At 35.8% G+C, this 25,365-nt stretch overlaps 1 protein-coding gene across 13 annotated transcripts in view; it reads right to left on the minus strand.

The window, feature by feature from the left end:
• Window positions 1–25,365, minus strand: part of RNF111 (ring finger protein 111) — an 80,550-nt gene that overhangs the window by 29,341 nt on the left and 25,844 nt on the right. For 11 of the 13 annotated variants that reach the window (XM_022579643.3, XM_022579637.3, XM_022579644.3 and 8 more), the window contains 3 exons: window positions 16,764–17,662; window positions 4,804–4,930; window positions 1,587–1,750 (listed from right to left, as the gene is read on the minus strand). In XM_022579643.3, the coding sequence (XP_022435351.1) occupies window positions 1,587–1,750; window positions 4,804–4,930; window positions 16,764–17,662 (1,190 nt within the window). Of the gene's footprint in view, window positions 1–1,586; window positions 1,751–4,803; window positions 4,931–16,763; window positions 17,663–17,911; window positions 17,976–25,365 lie in introns of all 13 variants that reach the window. The other 2 variants (XM_089904655.1, XM_089904651.1) reach the window with 1 other exon arrangement.

The following is a 25,365-nucleotide window of genomic DNA, read 5'->3' on the forward strand; positions in this document are numbered from 1 at the left end:
ATAGTACCTGTTAGTCTATATGGGACCCTGTACTTCAGATGCTTAAAGAAATATATTTGCCTAAACGTAAAAGGGGAAGGGAGGAACCTCTGTTGATTTGCAAATAGTTTATTTATCTCAGTTTCTCAGTCTTATTGGTATTGACAGTGGCTGAATAATTCTTTGTTGGAGGTGGGAGGGGGGTCAGGGTGGACTGTCCTTTGCACTGTAGGATGTTTAGCAGCAACCCCAGCCTCTACTCATTAGATGTTAATAGCACTCTCCCCCAACTGTGAGAACCAAAAGTGTCTGTAGATATTGCCAAATGTCTCTAGGGGCACAAAATGGCCAGTAGGTAAGAACCACTGTTCTAACTGATAAACTTCAGTTTTGAATTTATTTTTAATAAGATAGAAGCCTTCCACTAAAAGAAACCAGTAGGGAGAAGGGGGCATCTGCTGATCACTGGAATACTTTTAACCTAAATGTAAAAGTATCCTGTTTGAACTAAATTCTAGTGGGTTAAAAGGCTACTCTGTCACCTTTTGTTACTTTACTGGATGGCAGGTGTCACATGGGACAACACACAAAAAGTTTCCAAAAGAGCCATCAATATTTAATTGAGTAATCTTTAATTAATCCCTATTGTATTAACCACTGCCTTACAGATAATTTATGGTGCTTCAAAATAAAAACCGAGACGTTGTTAAATGAAATGTAGACAATGGGAATAAATTAGCCCTTAATAAACATCTTAATTCCAAAGTACTGCTACTCTGAAAGTTATGATCATCCAAACTGCAAACAGCCGATATGAGAGCTGGTTGCACAAGGCCCCTAACTCTTCCTACCTACCGAATGTATCTTTTCCAATTTATAGCTAACTGCCAAAATTAACAAATTCATATATGGCTTACTGTCTCCTTAAGGAAATTATGATTGACCATTTCTTTCTAAGATGTAACTATTACTATCTGAAGACAATTGTCAATATGAGGGGAAATTCACATATGTATTCATATATTCATACTTGCTACCACTTTCCCTAACCTCTGTTTTCCAACTCTAGCTTTATTTCCTCAGTTACTTGGGTGCAGCTGTAAGCCAAAACAAAACACTAAAGCTGAGCAGCACATAAGGTAACCATATTATTATACTGAAGGATAACACAACTTTTAAAAGCAAATCGAACATTTCAAATAACCAGTATTAACCATTTAAACTCAGTTATATTGCTTTCCTGTTCTGTATTTTTAAAGTGCTGTTTCTATTTTTCATAGCAAAGTTAAAGTATGATAACAATATTATAAATGAAAGTATCAATAACACATAAGTCTGAGGATAGATCAAACCACCTCTTGCAAAAATAATTTTTTTCTAAGAAAATAACTAACAAGCAATGAAGTAATAATCAGAGAGAATTTTTAGACACAACTTACAAACTGAGGTTATTATATTAATTGAAAAATAACATTAGGATACCTGGCAACTTCCCTGTAATTTAATATATATTACCATTAAGCAGCAATAGAAGTTTCTAGCATATTAATATACTTCATTTTAGCAAATCTTCTTCATAATTCTACACTGCTAGTACTCCAACTTACCATCTTCATCAACAGTAAGGTCCACAACTTCTGCTGCATTCTGCCTCAAGGGCTGTATAACAGTAGAAATCCTACTGCGGTTCCGTGGCTCCTGTGGCCGACTTGTATGAGAACTTGAACCTTGGCTCCAGTGAGATCTATTGTGTCCAAGGGTTGAACGAGACCTTAAATAACAAAATTTTTAGTTACCTAAGAAATCATAAGCCTTTCTTACAAACTAAGTTGTGAAATTCTTCATTCAAGAATTCTCCAGAGGGGCTTCCCTGGTGGCGCAGTGGTTAAGAATCTGCCTGCCAATGCGGGGGACAAGGGTTCAAGCCCTGGTCTGGGAAGATCCCACATGCCAAAGAGCAACTAAGCCCGTGTGCCACAATTACTGAGCCTCGGCTCTAGAGCCTGCGAGCCACAACTACTGAAGCCCATGCACAACTACTGAAGCCCGCAACAAGAGAAGCCACCGCAATGAGAAGCCCGCACACTGCAATGAAGAGTAGCCCCCGCTTGCCGCAACTAGAGAAAGCCCGTGTACAGCAACGAAGACCCAACGCAGCCAAAAATAAATAAATAAAATAAATTAAAAAAAAAAAGAATTCTCAGAGAAATAATCATAATAGAATTTAAAATTCTGACTAGCATAATGTCTAGCACTCAAAAAAATCTGCTGAATTAAATGTTCAACAAATGTTCACCAATCAACTGACCTCAGAAAATGAAAAATGATATGTTAGACCAATCACTGGTGTAAAATACAGGATTCTGTTTCAAGAATGCTGCTCCCTTTTCAATGTTTACTTTGAATATTCACCTGGGTTATAATCAATTATTTACATTTTATGTTAATACCTAAAATTATTCACCACAGGTTTAGTAACAAAAATATCAACACCCTAAACATTTAACGTTCACATGATCTTCTATGTTTAGTTTAGATTGGATCTGCAAAGCATGGCTTTGGGAGTCCCAAACCAAGCTAAGTTTCTGGGACTGTCTAAAAGAGATTCAAAGCACCGGAGAGAGTTCTTGCCATCAGGAGAGGTACGGATAGTTGTAGCTAGTTTACTATAAGAAACATCATCGTTTGAGCTGCTTTAGGCTTTAAAGGCATATAATCACAAACCCTCAACACCGAATGCTTTTATCATCTTTTAATTATGTGTATTGTACTAAATTACTTACAGCATATATTTTATTTTAAAAAATTCTTAAAGGATTCACTGTAATGATCTGGACTAAGGGTACAGAGGGATAGTATGTAGAATATGCAGTCCTCAGGCTTCAAGGAGAAAAAGATAAATATGTTTTAGAAAGATGGGGCTTACGAAGTTGGTTTTTTCTCCTGCCCAAACTGAATGTAAAACTGCCTATAAGCTTATTGTCACTATGTATGGAAAAAGTGAGCCAGATCCACTAACATGCAGTCATCGTATAAGCTTGACCACTCAGAAGAGAACTCCGAAGTTCAAACTGAGCTGACAATGGCCTCAGCAATTACAGAGCCTAAAAGTTTAGAAAGAAGTTCAAATTCTAAAATTAAGTTTTCAAGTAACAGGAGTACAGAGGTTAAATCCTGAGACAGAGTTTTAAAAAAAGACCGTGTGTTCCAGCAAGAATTGTATAGATTAAGGCATGAAGGTAAACAAATATTTCAAGCTGAAATGGTTTTAGATAAGAATGATCACCATTTAAAATTCTTGAGAAACCAAGTCTTTGATGAGAGACTGAGTAGTCTATTATTGCTTAGAAGCTGTTAACAGCTGCAGAAACTTCCACGTCCACTATGCAGCACTTCTGTGAAAACTTCACAGGATGTCCTAACTCCAAATATAATGCTGAGTAAAGTACCAGCAAAAAACTTGATGTATGAGGAACAGTTTCACAGAGGCCTTAGTCGCCCCTATAATTAGTGGCAACTGTCAAATCTTGACACAAAGGGATCTGAAACACAGATACATTCTCTCTTGAACAGGAAGGGCCAAGAGCCAGCTAAAGTGAGAAAGTTAATATTCTAGGTAACCATAAGGAAAATAAATACGGCTAATGAGCACTGTGTGTCTTTTTCAAGAGCACTGTCTATCACTATGTAAACGCATCTGCTTGAACATTTAAGCGTCTACATGAAAAGAAAGCTCTCCAGTTCCATGAAAAAACAGGTCCTTAGTTTCAACAATTGTTATAGCTCATAAAAACTGAGTCAGCGTTGTACCAACCACTATGGACAGTCACAGAATAACTGTGGCACGTACTGTGGAGTATCAATTTTCCTCGGAGTCTGGGAAAATCATTTAAAACTTAAACAGGGATATATTATAGAGTGCTCTCTTCCATGCCATTAGAAGTAGTACTCCAATGGTAAAGTGGCAAGTAAAGAAGCACATTCTAGGTATGATTGTAACATGCTTCCAAAATAAGAATGCTTTTTTCTTAAATCAATAACAAATTAAAATACAATAAGCAAATGCATTTCTAAATTCATTCCAACACAAAAATTAAGATTCATCCACAGTTTGGTGTATCAGACGAAAGAGAGGAGTACTTCACTGCTTCCTTTACCAGTATTTGTAATCATCTAAAGCACAAAATGAATTGTGTTAGGGTCTCTCTCTCCTTTTTTTTCCGTCAAAGTGATTCTCAAAAGGGCAATGTCATTTCCAGTTATTTATCAAAACAAATGAGGATATATCATTCATTTTTTACTACAGGGCTTATATAAAATTACTGAGTGAAGGACAAAAAAATCCAAAAACTATGTTTTATACTAAGTTGTCCTACCAAAATAGCATAAACATCACTGGTATTAATGAGATACCAATATCATTCCCAATACTTATGTACTATTCACATCTAAATTTCAGAGGAGTTTGTGAACTTTCTGAATCATAAAACAAATTCAATTTTATAAAACACCAAGTAAAACTGATGTTTATCTAGAGCAATGACTCAACACTCACTGTATACTTGGGGTGCTTAAAAAAATACTGATTCCTAAGATTCTGGTTCAGCTGGTCTGGGCTATGATCCAGGCAAGAATATATATTTTATCATCCTCCCAGATGAATCTAATACAGTCTGGTTTGACAACCACTAATCTGGTTGGTATACACACACTAAAACTAGGTAAAGAAAAAAAAAGTAAAAACATGCAAATATCTGCAGCACAAATGGGTCTAAACATTTACATCTAAAACTTCAAATATACAACCAGGAATTAAAATCTTACCGATAGCTTTCCCCAACTGTTACTATCTCCACTTCACTGTCAGTTGAGGTAACATTAATTTCTTCATTGGCAGTGATCTGGGGAGTGGAGGAAGCTTCTATCACCACAACATCTTCATCAATATTTCCTGGAAACAAAAAGAAAAAACATTTAAAGGGCATATGGGATAAACAACAAGGTCCTACTATACAGCACAAGGAACTATATTCGGTATCCTATGATAAACCACAATGGAAGAGAATACTAAAAAAAAAAAAAAGGATGTATATATATATATATATATATATGTATAACTGAATCACTTTGTATATATATGTTTAACTGACTACAAAAAAAGAATGTGTATATATATATATATATAAAAAACTGAATCACTTTGCAGAAATTAACACAACGTTGTAAATCAATTATACTTCAATTAAAAAAATAAAGAGCATATGCCTGTCAGCTAACTTAAAGACAAAATTTTTATTTTGACTTTGAAGACTGAAATTCATTACAAAAGTAAAATTCATCTGTCAAACCAAAGTTTTTAAAACCAGAGCTCACTATGCAAAGTGAAAACAGTACTTACTCTCTTAATTTGCACATTTGTTTCCTCTTATGATTTTTGTTTGTTCCTTACAAACTTTTAGTAGTTTCCATAAGAATTTGTATAATCTTATATAAAGATATTAATACTGTAATATCTAAAAGTACTGATTTAAGATCTTATGTAAGATATTCACATTCTATAAGATATCAACCCTTTAATATCTAAAAAGAAGACACCACACTCTCTGTAAGTTTTCTTCAAGGTTTTTAAATTTATGTAATATGGTATTCTTTTAAGAAAAACACAGTAGCTTTTCAGTTTTGTGCTACAAAATCTGTAATTTTTTTGTACGTGTTCTTTTCTAAAGTATTCCAAGTTCAGAAAGTGCTCACTCATCTAGAAGATGGTACATACTATATTTGGTGCAATGTGTTTCCTTAATATTTACTTCACCTAGAACTAATTTTTACTTATGGCATTAGATAAGATTATAAATAGAATCTGGCCCTGCTCAGTGAAATAACCCAGTCACAAAATAACACTGTATGATTTCACTTATGTGAGGCATCTAAAGTACTCAAATTCCTAGAGAAAATGGAATGGTGGTTACCAGACCTGTGAGGCGGAAGGAAAAGGGAGTTGTTTAATGGGTATGGAATTTCAGATTGCAAGAAGAAAAAGTTCTGGAGATCTGTTTCACAACAACGTGAATATTCTTAAAACTACTGAACTGCATACTTTAAAATGGTCAAGTAAATAACAACAAAAAAGAAAAGTTATGCTCCATTTCTTCTCTTGCTATATTTTCCACAAATCTAGGGCTAAAATGTCTTTTTTTAAAACATTCTTCTCTCTTCATTACTATCACCTGTCAATGTAAAGATGAGACAACAGTTTACAAGTAATATCTTGTGATAAGAATTTTCCCATAATAAGAATATTGAGAGCTTAAAATTTCACCCACTTTAAGTGTACATTTCACTGATTTTAGTGTGTTTATGGAGCATAGACATCACCTCAATCCAGTTTTAGAACATTTCCAACACCCTAAAAAGATCCCACATGCCCTATTTCAGTCAATCATTGTCCCTCTAACCCCATCCCTACATCCCTACAACAACTAACATGCTTTCTGTCATTATGGATTGATCTGTATTTTCAAGAGCTCAATATAAATGGAGTAATACATTACATATCCTTTCATATCTGGCTTATTTCACTGAGTGTACTTATTTTGCGATTTATTCATGTTGTGTGTATCAATAGTTCATTCTTTTTTACTGCTGGGCAGTATCCTATCATATGAATACATCACAGTTTGTTCATCCATTCTTCTGTTGATGGACATCTGAATTTTTCTCACTTTTGGCTATTACAAATAAATACATGTACTTCAGGCATACATGTACTTTCATTTTTCTTGGGTAAATACTTAGGAATGTAATTTCTAAATACTATGGTAAATTTATGTTTAGCATTTTAATGAAGTGCCAAATTGTTTTCCTAAGTGACTGTTCAGTTTTACATTCCCACCAGGAAAATGGGGCTCCATTTTCTCTACATCTTCGCCACTAATTGTTACCATCTCTTTTTTATTATAGCTGTTCTACTGCATGTATAGTAGTATATATAGTAGTATATATTCTTTTCATTTTCTTAATGGTGTCTTATGAAACATAAAAGTCTTTCATTTTGATGAAGCCCAAATCAGCTATTTCTTTAATGGATCATGTTTTTGGTGACCTTTTAAAGAAATCTCTGCATAACCAAAGGTGACTAAGAATTTGTATGTTTCTTCTAGAAGTTATACAATTTAGCTCTTACATTTAAGTCTGTGATCCATTTTGTTAATTTCTGTGTCTGACATGATATAAAAGGTCTAAATTCACCTTTTTAGCATGTAGATCCATAACTGTCCCAACACTATTTGTTGAAAAGACTGGAATAATTCTATTTTGATACTTAGTAGATTCAGGTTTTTCTAATTATTCTTCAGGATTATAAAATCAAGGGGAGAGAAAAATTCTTGAGATTTGGACTGGATTGGCATTAAGCATCACTAACAAAGTCCTGATATCTCTATAATATACATACTTTCATCCAAGAACATATCTGTCCAATATCATATTTATAAACCTGTAGAAAAAGTGAGGGTTTGGTTTGATTCTAATTGTAACTCTCTATAAAGCTACATAATTTTCTTCAAAGAAGCTAAATATACTCCTATTGAGATTATTCTTACACTCTTTATTCTCTTTGCTGCTCTTGTAAACATGCTCCCTTTCTTCATTACATTTTCTACTAGCACGGTGGCATTCCATTGATACCATATATTCATTTTTATCCAACTCTTACAGAACTCTTGCTTAGCACAATGACAACAAATGGCTCAACTTTCTTCTCACTGTGGAATTTACGCAGTCTACATTCCTTCACCAGAGGCACCATTCCTAGACAACCTGGAATTTCATCTCTAATATACCTCAACATCATCAAATATCTGCACTACTTCAAAAGCTGGCCACTATCTGGAGAAGGTTACAAGCCCATGACAAAGATCTATAACATGCTCTCTGATACTCCAAAGAGGATAACAAGGAAGGCACTGGTAAATCACAGAGGCAATAAAAGGTGATCTGATTGGAGAAATAGTTATTTTAAAAATATTCCAGGGCTTCCCTGGTGGCGCAGTGGTTGAGGGTCCGCCTGCCGGTGCAGGAGACACGGGTTCGTGCCCCGATCCGGGAGGATCCCAGGTGCCGCGGAGCGGCTGGGCCCGTAAGCCATGGCCGCTGAGCCTGCGCGTCCGGAGCCTGTGCTCCGCAACGGGAGAAGTCACAACAGTGAGAGGACCGCGTACCGCAAAAAAAAAAAAAAAAAAAAAAAAAATTCCATAATATTTCTATTTTGGAATACTTACAAATTGTTCTATCCATTAAATAGAAAAAAATTAAGATTTAAAAATTATGTGCAAAGTTTTTTAAGTAGTTTCTAAGTTCTAAAGATTACACACATACACATGTTCAGGTCAAATGTATTTTTAACAGCATAAATATAGGCAGAGAAAAACAAAATAGCAGCACTCAGTGGCTATTTAAAATAATATTATCGATTCAATTTCCAAATTACTTTTCTAATTCTTCGTAATCACATACACGATGCAGCTTAAGGTAAGCGTACACAGGCAATCATATATTTAAAACTAAAAGCATTATATATAAAAATAAAAGACCATGGATTTTTTTTTTAAAAAAAAAACCTCTTTTATCTTAACCCACCAACTGGACATTACCACTTTACATGGAGAAAAGCTACATCTATATATCAGCTTTATTAGTGATTTTTCTCCATATACATATACATGAAATTTCTTTACAAGCCTGTAAAAAAAAAATCACCTAACATTATTAAACACCTTTTACACAGTTATGCAAAGTCAAATATAAATGTAACATTTTGAAGTTCCAATGATAAATGATACAAATCTAGCTTTGCTAATGCATTAAAATTCAATTTATATAATTTTTTATGAACACAGAGATTGTATAACTAAAAGTTATATAAATAACTCATTTAGGCACTGTTACTCTACTGCTTAAACATTTTTCTAAAAAGAATCTTTATAAGCATAACTTGAACGTAATACATAAAAATCATGTAACTAAATAATAATCACAATTAGGCAAGATTTGGGCATCTTTAGAATGACTATATTTAAAACACTATTTAAAGGAAATATTCCTAAAATTATGAAGTTAACCTTAATACAGCTTTTAAAAAATCAAGACAATAGGTCACTTCTTATTGGGCCAATTTCGTTTTCATGTCATTTACATGTAGAAATATTAAAGGATGAGAGACTTGAGTGCAGCTAAGAGTGATGGGACTGCAGGTGATTTAGCTATTTCTTTTAAGATTACTTATTTTGCTTGTACTTATTTTGCTTGTACTTTTTAACACATTTTTGACTGGAGATGTAGTTTCAGCAAAAATCCCCCTGTCAATAATGTATTAATACATCATGAGAAAAATAAAATGTAATAACCTGGGTAGTGTAACAATGGTAACAAAAACAATGGTTTCTCTGACAGAGGTCTTCAAGAACCCCCCAAAATCATTGATTATTCTGGTCCCCCTGTGCCTTAAGTCTGGTATGATGCCAATAACAAGAATAGCTTCCAATATGTGAGCACATACTTTGTCCCATGTATAATATTCTGCACGTCTAGCTCCATGAAGAAACTGAAACTTAGAAAGTTTAAACGACTTGTCAAGCAAACATGAGCAACACTTGGAATTAACACCTAATTTCAATTCTAAACTCAGGCTCTTTACATGAAGTATATCACCATGCCGTAACTACTCAACAAGTTGGTGCTAATTACTATCAAAAGAATCTTCCTGTTACGCTACTGCTCCTGTCTTTTGCAGTCACAAAAGTGATTGAAGTTTTAAAAGCTTTGACTCTTCTTTGGGACTCTTCTGTTGGGTATCTATCCAACAGAAACGAAAACATATACATACACAAAGAATATGTACCCAAAGGTTCATAGCAGCATTATTCACAATGGTCAAATACTAAAACAATTAAATGTCCATCACCTGACTAATGGTAAACAAATCCATACAATGGAATACTATAAAGGAACTAAATAATAAAATAAGTAGAACAGAATAGAATTAAATTAAAATTAAAATGAAATGAAACTAAGTACTGATATCTGCTACACCATGGATGAACCTCAAAAACACTATGCTAAGTGAAAGAAGCCAGACACAAAAGACCACATATTGTATGATTTCATTTATATGAAATGTCCAGAAAAAGCGAGTCTATACAGACAGCAACAGATTAGAGGCTGTATGCAGAAATGAGGGCAGGACAGGGATTAACTATAAACAAACAGGGATCCAGGATCTTTGGGGATTAATGGAAATATTCTGAAACTGTACTGCAGTAATGGCTGCACAGCTCTGAATTTACTAAAAATCACTGAATTGTATACTTAAAATGGATGAATTTTATGGTAGGTAAATTATACCTCAATGAAGCTGTTAAAAAAAAAACAAAAAAAAAACCACCTGTAAAACATTCCCTGCAAGATACAAAACTAGGGGGCTTCCCTGGTGGCACAGTGGTTGAGAATCCGCCTGCCAATGCAGAGGACACGGGTTCAACCCCTGGTCCGGGAAGATCCCACATGCCGTGGAGCAACTAAGCCCGTGCGCCACAACTACTGAGTCTGTGCTCTAGAGGCCATGAGCCACAACTACTGAGCCCACGTGCCACAACTACTGAAGCCTGTGCGCCTAGAGCCCATGCTCCACAAGAGAAGCCACTGCAATGAGAAGCCCGCACACTGCAACGAAGAGTGGCCCCCGTTCGCTGCAACTAGAGAAAGCCCGCGCACAGCAATGAAGACCCAACACGGCCAAAAATAAATAAATAAAATAAATATATTTTTAAAAAAAGATACAAAACTAGATTTCAGTAAATGAAAAGACATTCCATATGCTGGAAGAGGAATACCCAAAATCCTAAAGATGTCAGATCACCCTAAGTTAGCCTACAAATACAATCCCAATAAAAATATCATCATGTGTCTCCCCACTACCACCATCCTCAGATAAAAAGTTGATTATAAGTTCACTTGGAAGAATAAACAGGCAAGAATAACCAGGAAAACATGAAAGAGTCTATAATTAAAACAGTGTGCTTCTAGTGCGTGGACAGGCAGACCAACTAATGGAACAGTATGAAAGCTCCATAAATAGATCCAAATACTTATGGAAATTTAACATATGACAAGGGTGGCAACTCAAGTCAATAGGAAAGTTTTTAATGATTTGTTTGGGATAACTGGATAGCCACATGAGACAAAAAGGATCCATTCTTCACACTGTACATGAGGACAAACATCAAATAGATCTGTGCTTTATACGTTTAAAAAAAAAAGGTAAACAATACAAGGGCTAGGGGGGAAATGGGTTAGTTTCCTTTTAAACTTGGAGTGGGGAAAACTTTCCTAATTATGATTCAAAAACCCAGAAACAGTAAAGGTCAATAAATGTGACTAATTCAAAGAAATTTTGGCAAGGTAAAGAAGTATTGCAGAGTCAAAAAAATAATGACCAATTTGAGGAAAATGTGTTATATAGGATGTATACCTCTAATATATAAAGAAACTTCTAAAAATGAATGCAAGAATGAAGACCAACATTCCGACAGAAAAACAGGCAAGTGAAATGAATAGATTGATCACAAGAAATGCAAATGACCTTTAAATACATGAAAAGACACACAAACATTAGTCATAAAAAATACAAATTAAATATGTACTGACATACTATTTCTTGCCTCTCAGATGGGCCAAAAATTAAAATCTGACAACTAATTCTGCTGGAAAGGCTTTGGGAAAATAGGCACTTTCACACACTGCTGATGGACCCAAAATGGTTACGATCCTCTCAGAGAAATCTGGCCGTATTTTTAAAATAACATACTCTTTTATCTTTGACTCAACAATTCCCTCCTAGAATTCTATCCCAAAGACACAATGGCAAAAACTATTAAATGACATATACAAAAAGCTATTCACTGCAATGCTATTCATAATAGTAAAAGTCTGCAAACTGTTCATCGATAGGGGACTAGTTGAACAAATTAGGGTATAACTATACAATGGAGTACTGTGGACCTGTGGAAAAAAATAAAAGAGGAATGAAAAAGAATGAATAGAGGAATGAAAGCCTATATATCCTTTATATCTCATCATATATAAACTTTTATTCCTCTATTATATCTCTATACTCTAACGACTGTATACATTGTTAAGTGAAAGAAAGAGATATGTTTTGAGTAAGATAAGGGGAGGATGTATGTATGTGTGTGCGTATGTATATATATATATATATACACACACACATATATTTGATAATTTTTTAAATAAATATATTTTATTTATTTTATTTTTGTCTGTGTTGGGTCTTTGTTGCTACGCGCAGGCTTTCTCTAGTTGTGGCGAGCGGGGGCTACTCTTCATTGTGGTGCACAGGCTTCTCATTGCAGTGGCTTCACTTGTTGCGGAGCTCGGCTCTCGGTGCGCGGGTTTCAGTAGTTGTGGCACGCAGGCTCAGTAGTTGTGGCGCACGGGCTAAGTTGCTCCACAGCATGTGGGATCTTCCCGGACCAGGGCTTGAACCCATGTCCCCTGCACTGGCAGGCGGATTCTTAACTACTGTGCCACCAGGGAAGCCCTAATATTTTTGAAGAGAAAAAAATGGAACAAACTAAAACAGAAACTAGTGAAAAATGATTATCTATTAGGGAGAAAAAGATAGGAAGAGAGGGCAGAGGTGGAAAACTAGACCTCAATGAATATATCTTGTTTAAAAGTTTTGACTTTGGAACCAGGTAAATATTTCACATAATTAAAAAGCAAAACTAAACAATTTTTACAAATCTCTTAAAAAACAAAACAAAATCCTTTGCAACAAGCACAAAACAAATGATCCTAAATGCATATTAAATTGGTGGCATAACCACACAGAAAACCAGCCAAGGGCAAAAAAGGAACCACACAGAAAAATCTTTTATTATATTCAATAGAATTACTGTTAATAATAATTGTAGAGATTTTCATTTACATTCCTTTATGAGTGTTCACTTATGTCTATGTATTTATAGTTTGTATAGAATAAAAAAGTAATTAATAGTGTTAAGAATCCAGATTTTCAATGTGATAGTAAAGAGATCCAAAAATAAAACACAAGCTTACATAAAAACCCTAATCCTAAATTTTCAATGGAAATAGTCATATGAATTAATGATTTATCTTTCTAAAATCTTTACATTCCTAACTCTGTCCATTAAGAAAGACAAAAAGCAATGATAACCCAGTAGAACAATGAGCACTTTCGTTCCCAGTGGATAGCTTCTAACTATCACTTCTCAATAAAAGGAAATCAGGAGTGCTTGGAATGACTGGTTCCAGGTTTGGAAGAGGAAATGTAAAGGATGAATCTGGACTATCTTGTTACATCAGAGAGTAAGGAAGTTATCAAAGACTAGTGGAGTGGCATCAAAAGGACACAAACCAGAGACTTCCCTTGTGACGCAGTGGTTAAGAACCTGCCTGCCAATGCAGGGGACACGGGTTCGAGCCCTGTTCTGGGAAGATCCCACATGCCGTGAAGCAACTAAGCCCGTGTGCCACAACTACTGAGCCTGCGTTCTAGAGCCTGCGAGCCACAGCTACTGAGCCCACGTGCTGCAACTACTGAAGCCCGCGCGCCTACAGTCCATGCTCCGTAACAAGAGAAGCCACCACAATGAGAAGTCCACGCACAGCAACGAGGAGTATCCCCTGCTCGCCGCAACTAGAGAAAGCCCGCGCGCAGCAACAAAGACCCAACACAGCCAAAAATAAATAAAATTTTTTAAAAAAGGACACAAACCAACTTGAAGATGCTCCCACTGGCCAAAGATGAAAGTATCTGAACATCAAAAAGAATAAAAAGACTGCAACACATCAACTATGCTAAAATTCATGAGTTCAAAATGATAATTGAAAATGAAAAACCTCTCTGAATATTGCTAAAGTTTATTCTGAAAAGTGGTAAATGAAGGTAAAGACTCAAGCATTCATCTTACATTTACTCTATCACCTTCATTTCAGAGTAAACAATTAGCTGATGCAGGGAGAATTCTTCCTTATGAAATAACCTCCGTTAATAAATGTAACAGAATGATAGAAAGTCAGCATTTTGCAACCCCTAATGAAATAATGGATCTAGGCAAGATCATCAAAGCTGCTGAAAGTCTTACATGAAATGTTGATGGGGAACTTTATACTGGAAGGATCAGGATGACACCATCTGAAACCTCTAATCAATTTTAACATGCGATGCAACAGAAAGTACACAGCACCACCAAGGAAGAGTTGCTAAACCTAAGCAAGCTTTTAGATCCACCAGTTTGCAGGAAATATGTAGTATATAAAACAAATTAAATGGTGTGATGTCAGAAATTGTTCTGAATTCTCCACTAAAAAAAAAAAGTGAGGGATGGGCTTCCCTGGTGGTGCGGTGGTTGAGGGTCCGCCTGACGATGCAGGGGACACGGGTTCGTGCCCCACTCCGGGAAGATCCCACATGCCGTGGAGCGGCTGGGCCCGTGAGCCATGGCCGCTGAGCCTGCACGTCCGGAGCCTGTGCTCCGCAACGGGAGAGGCCACAGAAGTGAAAGGCCCGCGTTCGGCAAAAACGAAACGAAACAAAACAAAACAAAAACTGTCTAATGACTTAAAAAGTGGTTCTAGCAATCACCAAGTCACCAAAGTCTAAGGTGCCTGTGTGAATAAAACTGTTATCAGAAAATCTGGGTACGAATATTTCTAAATTGACACTTATTCAACATTTTATATATGCAAATAAATTAGTAACTTACTTTTAAGACATCTGACTTTTATTTTTGTGTGTGTGGTTTTTTTAAATATTTTTAAATGTTTTATTATTAAAAATTAGTTTATAGGGAGGGTGGGAGGGAGACACAAGAGGGAGGATATATGAGGATATATGTATATGTATAGCTGATTCACTTTGTTATAAAGCAGAAACTAACACACCCTTGTAAAGCAACTATACTCCAATAAAGATGTTTAAAAAAAAAAAAACTAGTTTAAAACACTGATCTAGGAACCAGAAAACATCAGGAGTACTTGGCTTCAACTTTTGGATTTGTGTTTCCGGAGACAAACAAGGATAATGTCTGAAAATAATGTAATTCTTCCAAGAGAGACAGTTAAAAAACCCACGTGCTACAATTAGTACTAAACAAGATTTAAAAATGAATTACAGAGTTCGCATTTATCTTGACTACTTGAGGATATATGAACTCCTTTCTTCCTAGATAAAAACAAAGATTCAGGCCTATATTTACTCTATTCTCATGCTTCCTACAAATACCAGGTCCTTAAAACTTCTGCTTTACATCACCAACCATCCTGCCTCACTAATTTCAAGCAGAAATTGGACTCTGCTGCTCCTACTCCCAAAACTAGAGTCTTCACATTCTAATTACCTGAGAAAAATGTGAAATGTGACATTAAGCAAGACAATGCCTATTCTCACCTCCCTCTTTCTCAAGAAACCTCAGGGAATGGTTGCTGGAACCTCCTTTCAGCTGCAGGTGATCTCAATTAACTCTTTTTAAAACAAATATTTGGGTAGGTTATAAAAAATGAACTAACCATAGCTAAGATGAAAATTAAGAACAAAGTTGCTGATTTCAGGGTTCTGGCAAGAATAGAAAAATAAACGTGGAAGAGGAAAGGGTGTCTTGGAAAAGGAAGGGACCCATATAGAAGGAGAGAAGAGGGAGAAATGGCATATCTGCACAGGAGACTAGTAAGTGGGCTTTGTCCTCAATAGGCAGGACACCAGGCAAAGACTAGGAAAGCACTGTGTCAGTAATTGCAAACCATTATCTTAGCCGTTTAAAAAGCTCTCCCAGCCCCACTTTCCTTACACTTTCACAAGAAATTAACCTTTTACCTCAGTTCAGGCTTCACTCAATGCTCACTTCATCAAATTACCTTAAATTACAACAAACTGTAAAAATGGTTTATATGGAACATACACTTCAGAGACTGTATATGAACTTATTCTAGTTAAATATAACATATATACACTTCAGAGACTGTACATGATCTTATTCTAGTTAAATATAACATTTACTGTGGTGAGGGGCGCACTCAAGCTAATCATCTATCGATTCATTTTTAACTGATTAATCATAGGCTCTACTGAGCACCGTCAGGACTAAAAGTTTGTGTTCCAGTATTAGAATAAAAGCTACCTCTCAAATGCTTGAAATTATTTTTCCGTTATAAAGAACATGACAAAGGAAGAGTAAACAGTAAGAATAGAGTACTTAAAGGAAAAATAAGCGTCCTTTTTTAGTGACTAGAATTGTTCTTACTGTAGTTGAATGTGAAAGAAATCCATCACATAGCTATCTGAAAAGGCACTCATAAAAGTTAAACGTACTAAAGAAGTACTATGGGAAAAAAAACTGTACCATAAATCAACAACTCACAAAATATAATCTGATTATGTATAAAATAAAAACTTTTTCCAAAAAAAACCCCAATAAAACCTCGTGCTTTACTTTTGCCAGAAAAATAGAAAATTTTTAAATTTTCTATTTAAAATTTTAGAAATTTTTAAAATTTGTATCTTAGAATTGGGGTCATGGTTTAATACTACAGTTGGTAATTTATCTATATGGCTTAAAAATTAAAGTTAATAGAGCCTCATATTCCTTCTAAATACAATGAAATCACTAAAACGTAGAAGAAAATAAGCACAAACACAATGCAATAGCTTCCATGCTATTCCGAAACTTAAGAAACAAAATTTTTACCTGAGGGAACAGTTGGATTGTTTTGGTGGTTTTCACTGGTAGAAACAAACAAATCTTCTTCTCCTTCAGTTGATGAGCTGGAAGAGGATTCACTGCTGAGGTCATTCTCACTAGAGCTACTAGAACTGGGGAGCAATGCATATTTTCTTCGGGCTAACACTTCTCGTTTTTTCCTCTGCATTAATATCCTCTCTTTTTGTTTCTGTGTCCTCTGGGAGGAATTATTTTTCACAAATCTCTTTCTGCATGGAAGTCTCCTTAATGAACTGCTATGAAAACAGGGTCTTTTCATTAACAATCCTGAAACAGATTCTGTCTCAGTCCGAGGCCACTTATGGGACCGTGCACTATGAGTTCTACTTTTAGCACTCAAAATTGCCTGGGAATGTCTTACAGAGACTTCTTTATCCTCATCTGAAGTCACAGTATCAGAGTCTCCAAAATGTAGACTAGATGAAGGAGAAGAAAGACAATCACTAAAAGAAGAATCGTTATCTTCATCACTTGGTGTTTCTAGGTGTTGTCTCAATCCTAATATTCCCTGGTTCTCTTTAGCACAATTTTGCATGTATGAAGGGCCAGCCTGCTGGCTTTTGCGTTTTTTCCTCACAACAACACTTTTTTCTTGCTCTTGTTGGTTACCATTCATGTCCTTCTCTTGTTTTTGAGAATCATCACACAAATGTGAGAATTCATTCCCCACTTTACTATTAATCATCTCAACTCCTGCAGGAAAACTTCTGGCTGCCCCAATGGGCTCTGGATGCAAAAGGATCCCTTTCAGACTCTCCTGTGTCTTTGGTGCATCAGAAGGAATCTCACTCTTCATATCCACTTTTAAGGTATAGAGCTTGTTATATTCAGGAGTCCATTGAGACATGGGAAACTTTAAGGAAGGCCTAGAAGACACAATAAGATATTAAAAAGATGGTTAATGTGTTTTATTATACTGTTTAAGCAGTTCTCAGATTCCACTGAAAATATCCCTGTAATAGGGCAGAATTGCCTTTTCCTCATCAGAATATAAAATGGCTGTAACGAGTCAATTTTCTCTGATACCTCTTACCCATAAACCCAATTTTTAGAAATAAAGATTACAGAACATAAGCCTACTTCAAAACTTCTATTAACCAGAAAACTGATCTTACTGTGTATCTTCCTAACTTCAGCAGCATAACATATTTGGTCAAAATCAAACAATTTCTCCAAAACCTATTATAGTAAAAATAGACAAAAAGATTAGAATTCAAAAGACTTTGATTAGTCAACACTGGTTTTCTCCTGGTATCACATTTTAAAGTGATAATTACATCAAATACTTTCTGTACATCTATATGGTTACTATGTTAGATATATTACTATAAACAACGAACTAATATAAATATAGCTTCTCTTTCATGGTTCTTTCCTTCATAGCACTCTAGTCTCTAACGAGAACCTGAACTCACCAATAGACAGTAGGCACAACTACTGCATTTCATAAAGTTTTAGATACATACAGAATGACCAGAGCCAAAACTGAACTGCTGAAGATCATTCAGTTAAAGCAACACAGCAGAGCATAAAATCAAACTTTCTACAGCTAATCTAAGAATCTAAATCATTAAATCTCTGAAATTATGAGCAGCTGAACAAGGGGACTTGAAATTATAGCATCTACATCAACTCAATGTACATATAAGAATGGTGATAATTTAAGGTAGTAAATATAATGACTCAAAATGGAATATACTTATTTAAAAGGTAGTTAATATGACAAATGAAAACCTTTACTAGTGCTAAAAATGATTTAAACAATGTTAACAATTTTAACTTAAGTTTTTATTGAAGTATATAACAAAGACACATGTACTCTAAGTCTATAGCTCGGTGAATTCTCACACATCTATGTAACTAGCTCCAAGATCAAGAAACATAAGATAACCAGCACTCCAGAAATCCCCTTCCAGTCACTCCACCCACCAAGAGGTGTAACCATTAACTTAACTTCTAACACCATAGTTTTGTACTTAACGTGCACTTTGTAAACCACTTCCGAAAAAGAGAGGAAAAAAAGATATTTAGTAGCAAGTTTTTTCTTCTCCACAAATGAAACTTACAGGAATAAACAACTTCACAGGTATATATTTTAGTATATAACTATTATCAAATAGATGAACAGATGACAGTAATTAAAAAATGAAACAACCTATTTCTATACGAAGCTATCAAAACCTCTATCTTCTTCAAGGGCAGGTGGTGGCGTATCCAAGATCAGTCATCAAGCCCTGTCTGGATCCACAGTAAAGGAGGAACAAAAAGATGGGTGAACACAAGGGTACAGCAATGAGAAACCGTAAGAGGTGGCCAGTCACACAAGGATCACCATAATTAAATGCAACAAAAAACAGGCCACAACGATAAGGCACAGGTATATGTGATTCAAGACTTAAGTTGGTCCCACTAGGATAGCTATAATAAAAAATACAGATAACAGCAAGTGCTGGCAAGGAAGTAAAGAAAATGGAACCCTCATACATTGCTGGTGGGAATGTAAAATGGTGTATACACTTTGGGAAAGTAGTTTGGCAGTTCCTCAAAAGATTAAACACAGAGTTATCATATGATCCAGCACTTCCACTCCAAGGTATACACCCAAGAGAAATAAAAACATACATCCATACAAAAATTTATACACAAATATTCATAACACCATTAGAGCCACTAGTAAGAGCCAAAAAGTGTAAACAACATAAATGTCCATCAACTGATGAAAAAATAAATCCACAAAATGGATTAATACTCAGTAATCAAAAGAAATGAAGTACTGATTCATGTTACAACATGATACGAACCTCAAAAACACTATGCTAAGTTAAAAAAAGGTCAAAAAACCCACATATTTTAAGATTCCTTTGATGGTTGTTCAACTCAGTGAATATTATGAAAACCACTGAGTTCAGTACACTTAAAGAGAGACTTGTATGGTATGTGAATTATATCTCGATAAAGCTGTTGCCAAAAAGTCAAGACGTAAAGTATCATAATTATCTGGGCATCAGATAATTATGAACCCCTCTTTTGATTCACATCAAAAAAATCATGTCATTTGAAAAAATCTGGGGTTCTTCTAGAAGTCATGTCTCCCAGGAGCTGTGCTGAGTTGGATCTCTGAGGAAACAGTCTTCATATGCTGAAGAAAAAAAGTGTCTTAGACTCCTCATCCTTAATTACTAAGTCACCCTCTGGGCCTTGGTAATGGAGATCCTGAGAGGCAATAAAAACTTGCCAAAAGAACAGATAAATTATGAGACCAGGAATATATAAATGAATTTACAAAGAAGTGATTCATAGCATAATTTACTAAACTCAATTTCTTTTCCATCAGTTTATGCCCCAAAGCCAAAATAATGAACTCTTTATGGTTAACTCTGCTCTGGTTTTTGGTAAATTCTGTCTGCCCCATTCAAGGCAGGGAGGGAATAAGGGAGAATGGTGGTGTATAATGTGGTGTGTGGTACGTGCATTTGTATACCAGTAACTGTTCTCTGCGTTGTCATGCAGTCCTTAGATGCAATATTAACATCCCTTATAACCTGAGATGTTCCCACCAGGGGAGTACAAATGTATGCTCTATTTTGAACTAAGAAAAAGAAGAGAAGCAAGGTCATGTAAAGAAATAAATACCAATACTATATTTTTTAAACTAAAAAAGCAACAAGATTAACACAAAGGATCAATAAAGAATGTTCTGAACTATTTGCTATTTGATAAAATCATGATATAGTCTTTTATTTCTTTTTTTTAAATTATTTTATTTTATTTATTTTTTTTATTTTTATTTTTTTGCAGTACGCGGGCCTCTCACTGCTGTGGCCTCTCCCGTTGCGGAGCACAGGCTCCAGACGCACAGGCTCTGCGGCCATGGCTCACGGGCCCAAGCTGCCCTGCTTCATGTGGGATCCTCCTGGACCCGGGCACGAACCCGTGTCCCCTGCGTTGGCAGGCAGACTCAACCACTGCGCCACCAGGGAAGCCCTAGTCTTTTATTTCTGTAAAAATTACTGGCTGACCTAATTTACAAAGGAGGCAAGTTTGCACTAGATATATCTATCTCCTTGGCCACATTATGAATGGTTTGATATTATACAGTGTTTCAATACTGAAACCATAACACTAGTCCCTCTTAGTACTGGTTTGATCCAATCATTTTATTGCTATAACAGCAGCATACCATTTACTCCTGACAGACAATAGTTTAGGATACACAACTAGTAAATCTTGCATGAAAAAAAGCACAACAGCAGGCTTCGCTGGTGGCGCAGTGGTTGAGAGTCCGCCTGCCGATGCAGGGGACACGGGTTCGTGCCCTGGTCCGGGAAGATCCCATATGCCGCGGAGCGGCTGGGCCCGTGAGCCATGGCCGCTGAGCCTGCGCGTCCGCAACGGGAGAGGCCACAACAGTGAGAGACCCGCATACCGCAAAAAAAAAAAAAAAAGCACGACAGCTAAAAAGGCTAACTTTCAGAACTAAAAATTAGGGTTAGGATTTGGCAATTTACATTATAAATTAAGCTTATATGAGGGTATAAGCTTAATAAGGGGGGTAAAAACCCATTAAGATTACCAATACAACTTTCAGGAACTGTACTTCTAAACTGTAATACAGTTTAGAAACAGTCACTATTATTAGTATGAACCTTCACTACCAAAGGTAAATATACTTTTTTATGATTAACACAATAGTTTAAATTTTGAATTTTTTAAATAATTAATTTTACATAATTCTAAAGGAACAAGATTTTAAAAGAAATGTATAAGATAATTTTGAATCTTCTACAAAAGTTTTAGAGGTTTTCAGAAAATGAACTAGAAATATGTTTGCTGTTTATCTTCTTTCATATAATTACATGGAAAAAATTAATACTTGTGCCACAGGCATGTTTTAAACCTTTTCTCTTTCACTGATATTTATTTTACTTTGTGCCAGTTTAAGAATATTAAATCAATTGCCTGACAGAATACTTTCCTATTATTTAAATACTTTATAAAAACCACTACTTATAGCTAGATAATATAGACAGTATACTTTACATATTCCGAATAATGAAAATTCCATTAGTAAGAAAGAACAGTACCAACAGAGTGAAAAGGCAATCTACAGAATAGGAGAAAATGTTTGTAAATCATACATCAGATAAGGGATTGGTATGAGAACTCCTGGAACTCAACAACAACAAAAAACAAACGACCCAATTAAAAATTAACTAAGGACTTGAATAGTCATTTTTCCAAATAAGATATAAAATAAGCACGTGAAATAAGCACATGTGCCGATAAGCACATGAAAATATGCTCAATGACTTCACTAACCATTATGGAAGTGTAAGTCAAAAATATGAGATACACTTCACACCCATTAGGAAGGCTATCATCAAAGAAACCCAAAATAGCAAGTGTAAGGATGCACAAAAACTGGAACCCTTACAATGGTGGGAACATAAAATGGTGCAGTAGCTCTGGAAAAGGGTATGGCAATTCCTAAAACAATTAACACAGAATTAGTATAGGATCTAGCAATTCCATTTCTGGTATATACCTAAAAGAAAGCAGGGACTTGAACAGATATTTCCGCACACACGTTCATAGCAGCATTATTCACAACAGCCAAAAGGTGGAAGCATCCTACGTGTCCAATGACAGATGAATGGATAAACAAAACGTGGTACACATGCAACGGAATATTCAGCTTTAGAAATTTAGGAAGGAATCCACAGAAAAACCTGCACACATATGTTTACAGCAGCTTTATTCATAACTGGCAAAACTTGGAACCAAGATGTCCTTCAGGAGGTTAATAGATAAACTGTAGTTTATCCAGACAATTGAATATTATTCAGTGCTAAAAAGAAAGAAGTTATCAAGTGATGAAAAGACATGGAAGTACCTTAAATGCATTATTATTAAGTGAAAGAAGCCAACCTGAAAAGGCTACATTGTGTATGACTTCAACTATTTAACATTCTGGAAAAGGTAAAACTATGGAGAAAATCAGTGGTTGCAGATCAGTGGTTTTACAGGGCAGGGGCTGGGGGAGGGGGAACAATGAATAGGTAGACCACAGAGGATTTTTAGGGCAGTGAAAATACTCCGATATTATGATGATGACTATATGCCATTATACATTTGTCTAAACCCACAGAAGGTACAACACCAAGAGTGAACCCTAAGGTAAACCATGAACCTTTGAGTGATTACGATGGGTCAATTTAGGTTCGTCCTTGGTTAAAAAAAAAAGTATCTTTTGATGACATATTGATAATGGAGAAGGCTATGCATACGTGGGGGCAGAAAGTATAAGAGGAATCTCTAAACCTCCCTTTCAATTTTGTTGTAAACCTAAAACTGCTCTAAAAACAAAAAGTTTAAAAAAAAAGGAAATTCTGACACATGCTACAACATGAACGGACCTTGAGGACATTATGTTAAGTGAAATAAGCCAGTCACAAAAGGTCAAATAGTATGAGTCCGCTTATATAAGGTACATAGAGTAGTCAAATTCATAAAGACAGAAAGTAGAATGGTGGTTGCCAGGGACTAGGGGGAGGGGGAAGGGGAGTTAGTGTTACATGGGTACAGAGTTTCGGTTGGAGAGTACAAACAAGTTCTGGACATGGATGGTGATGATGGTTGTACAGCAATGTGAATGTATTTAATGCCAAACCATATACTTAAAAATGGTTAAAACAGTAAATTTTATATTATGTGTAATTTACCACCACAAAAAAAAAAATCCCTACACATTTAATCCTGTTGTGCTATCTGTTTCTCAAAGGACCTGGACTAACACACACTTCATTTAAAGAACCAATCTCGGGCTTCCCTGGTGGCACAGTGGTTGAGAGTCCACCTGCCGATGCAGGGGACACAGGTTCGTGCCCTGGTCCGGGAGGATCCCACATGCCGCAGAGCGGCTGGGCCCGTGAGCCATGGCCACTGGGCCTGTGCGTCCGGAGCCTGTGCTCCGCAACGGGAGAGGCCACAGCAGTGAGAGGCCCGCGTACCGGAAAAAAAAAAAAAAAAAAAAAATCCAAAAGAACCAATCTCTTTTCCCCACCACTCTATATCACATCCTGATTTCTGTAAAGTAATTGACTTGCCAATTAAATGAAATTATCTCATTATTTACTGCACATTGTACAAGTTCCCTGACTAGAATGGAAGTTCAAAGAAAGCAGAAACCTTGTCTGTCCTATTCACTGCCTGACTTGTACTAATTACAACAGCTGACTGGGAAACAGCTGCATAACACAGGGAGATCAGCTCAGTGCTTTGTGACCACCTAGAGGGGTGGGATAGGGAGGGTGGGAGGGAGACGCAAGAGGGAAGAGATATGGGAACATATGTATACGTACAGCTGATTCACTTTGTTATATAGCAGAAACTAACACAACATTGTAAAGCAATTATACTCCAATAAAGATGTTAAAAAAAACCAAACAGGTGACTGGCACATAGTAGGCACTCAATGAATATTTTGAAATTGGATTAATCCGTAAAAGAATGCATGGATAAAAGTAAAAAATGACTGCTGTATTTTTTGCTTGGGTAACTAAGAATATGATGATACCAATCACTTAGATAGGAAAGAGGAGAATATGAAGAATAATAGTAATAACAAAATTATGTAATAATTATGTCTAAGACTTCTTGAACATTTACCATGGCCCAATTTTCAGTTACAGAAGCTCTAGAACGACAGAAGACATTTATCTTATATTTCAGAGTCCAATAAGCCCTTAAAGTAGAGAAACTGATCTCAAAAGGGAACAGTAGGGAAATAAGAGATTTTTCTTCTCTATAAAATTGGCAAACCTGATCTACATTGCTGCTTCTCAATGTATAGTAAGTATTAAATAGTGTTAAACAGTATTAAATACTGGTTGCATCTTCCAGAAAGTCTGCAGAGACCACTTTTAATGTCTCTGAGGGCATCAAGGTCCAAGGTTAAAAAATAAATCTTCAGGGACTTCCCTGGCAGTCCAGTGGTTAAGACCCCGCACTCCCAACGCAGGGGGCCCAGGTTCAATCCCTGGTGAGGGAACTAGATCCCACATGCTGCAACTAAAAGATCTCACATGCTGCAACTAAAGACCCTGCATGCTGCAACTAAGGAGCCCACATGCTGCAACTAAGGCCCAGCACAGCCAAATAAATAAATAAATAATAAATTTTTAATAAATAAATAAATCTTCAAACCAGAGAATTGGCTGGATTCAGTCATACACATGTTTTATTTGCCCTGCACAACTCAGGGGGAAAAAAAAGAAAAAAGAAAAACAACTGATAGTTAATGGTGAAACACTATAGGCATTCTCACTAAAATCAAGAAGAAAAAATGGTTTTCATCATTATATAACACTGTTCTGGAAAGACTAGTCAAGTCATTCAAACAAGAGAATGGACATAAATTTTAAAAAGAAAGTGATTTTTTTTTATCATTATTTGCAAATGACATTAACAGATGAGAACAGGAAAACCACTGGAAACAGTAAGACAGGACAGGTACATGTATGTTTACCAAAATAATACTCCAAAATCAATGACTTTCTTTTAAATAAAC

This window comes from Delphinapterus leucas, chromosome 2 (assembly GCF_059928025.1).
Source record: "Delphinapterus leucas isolate spDelLeu-1000000601 "Yukka" chromosome 2, BTC_Dleu_Yukka2, whole genome shotgun sequence".
NCBI classification, from domain to species: domain Eukaryota; kingdom Metazoa; phylum Chordata; class Mammalia; order Artiodactyla; family Monodontidae; genus Delphinapterus; species Delphinapterus leucas.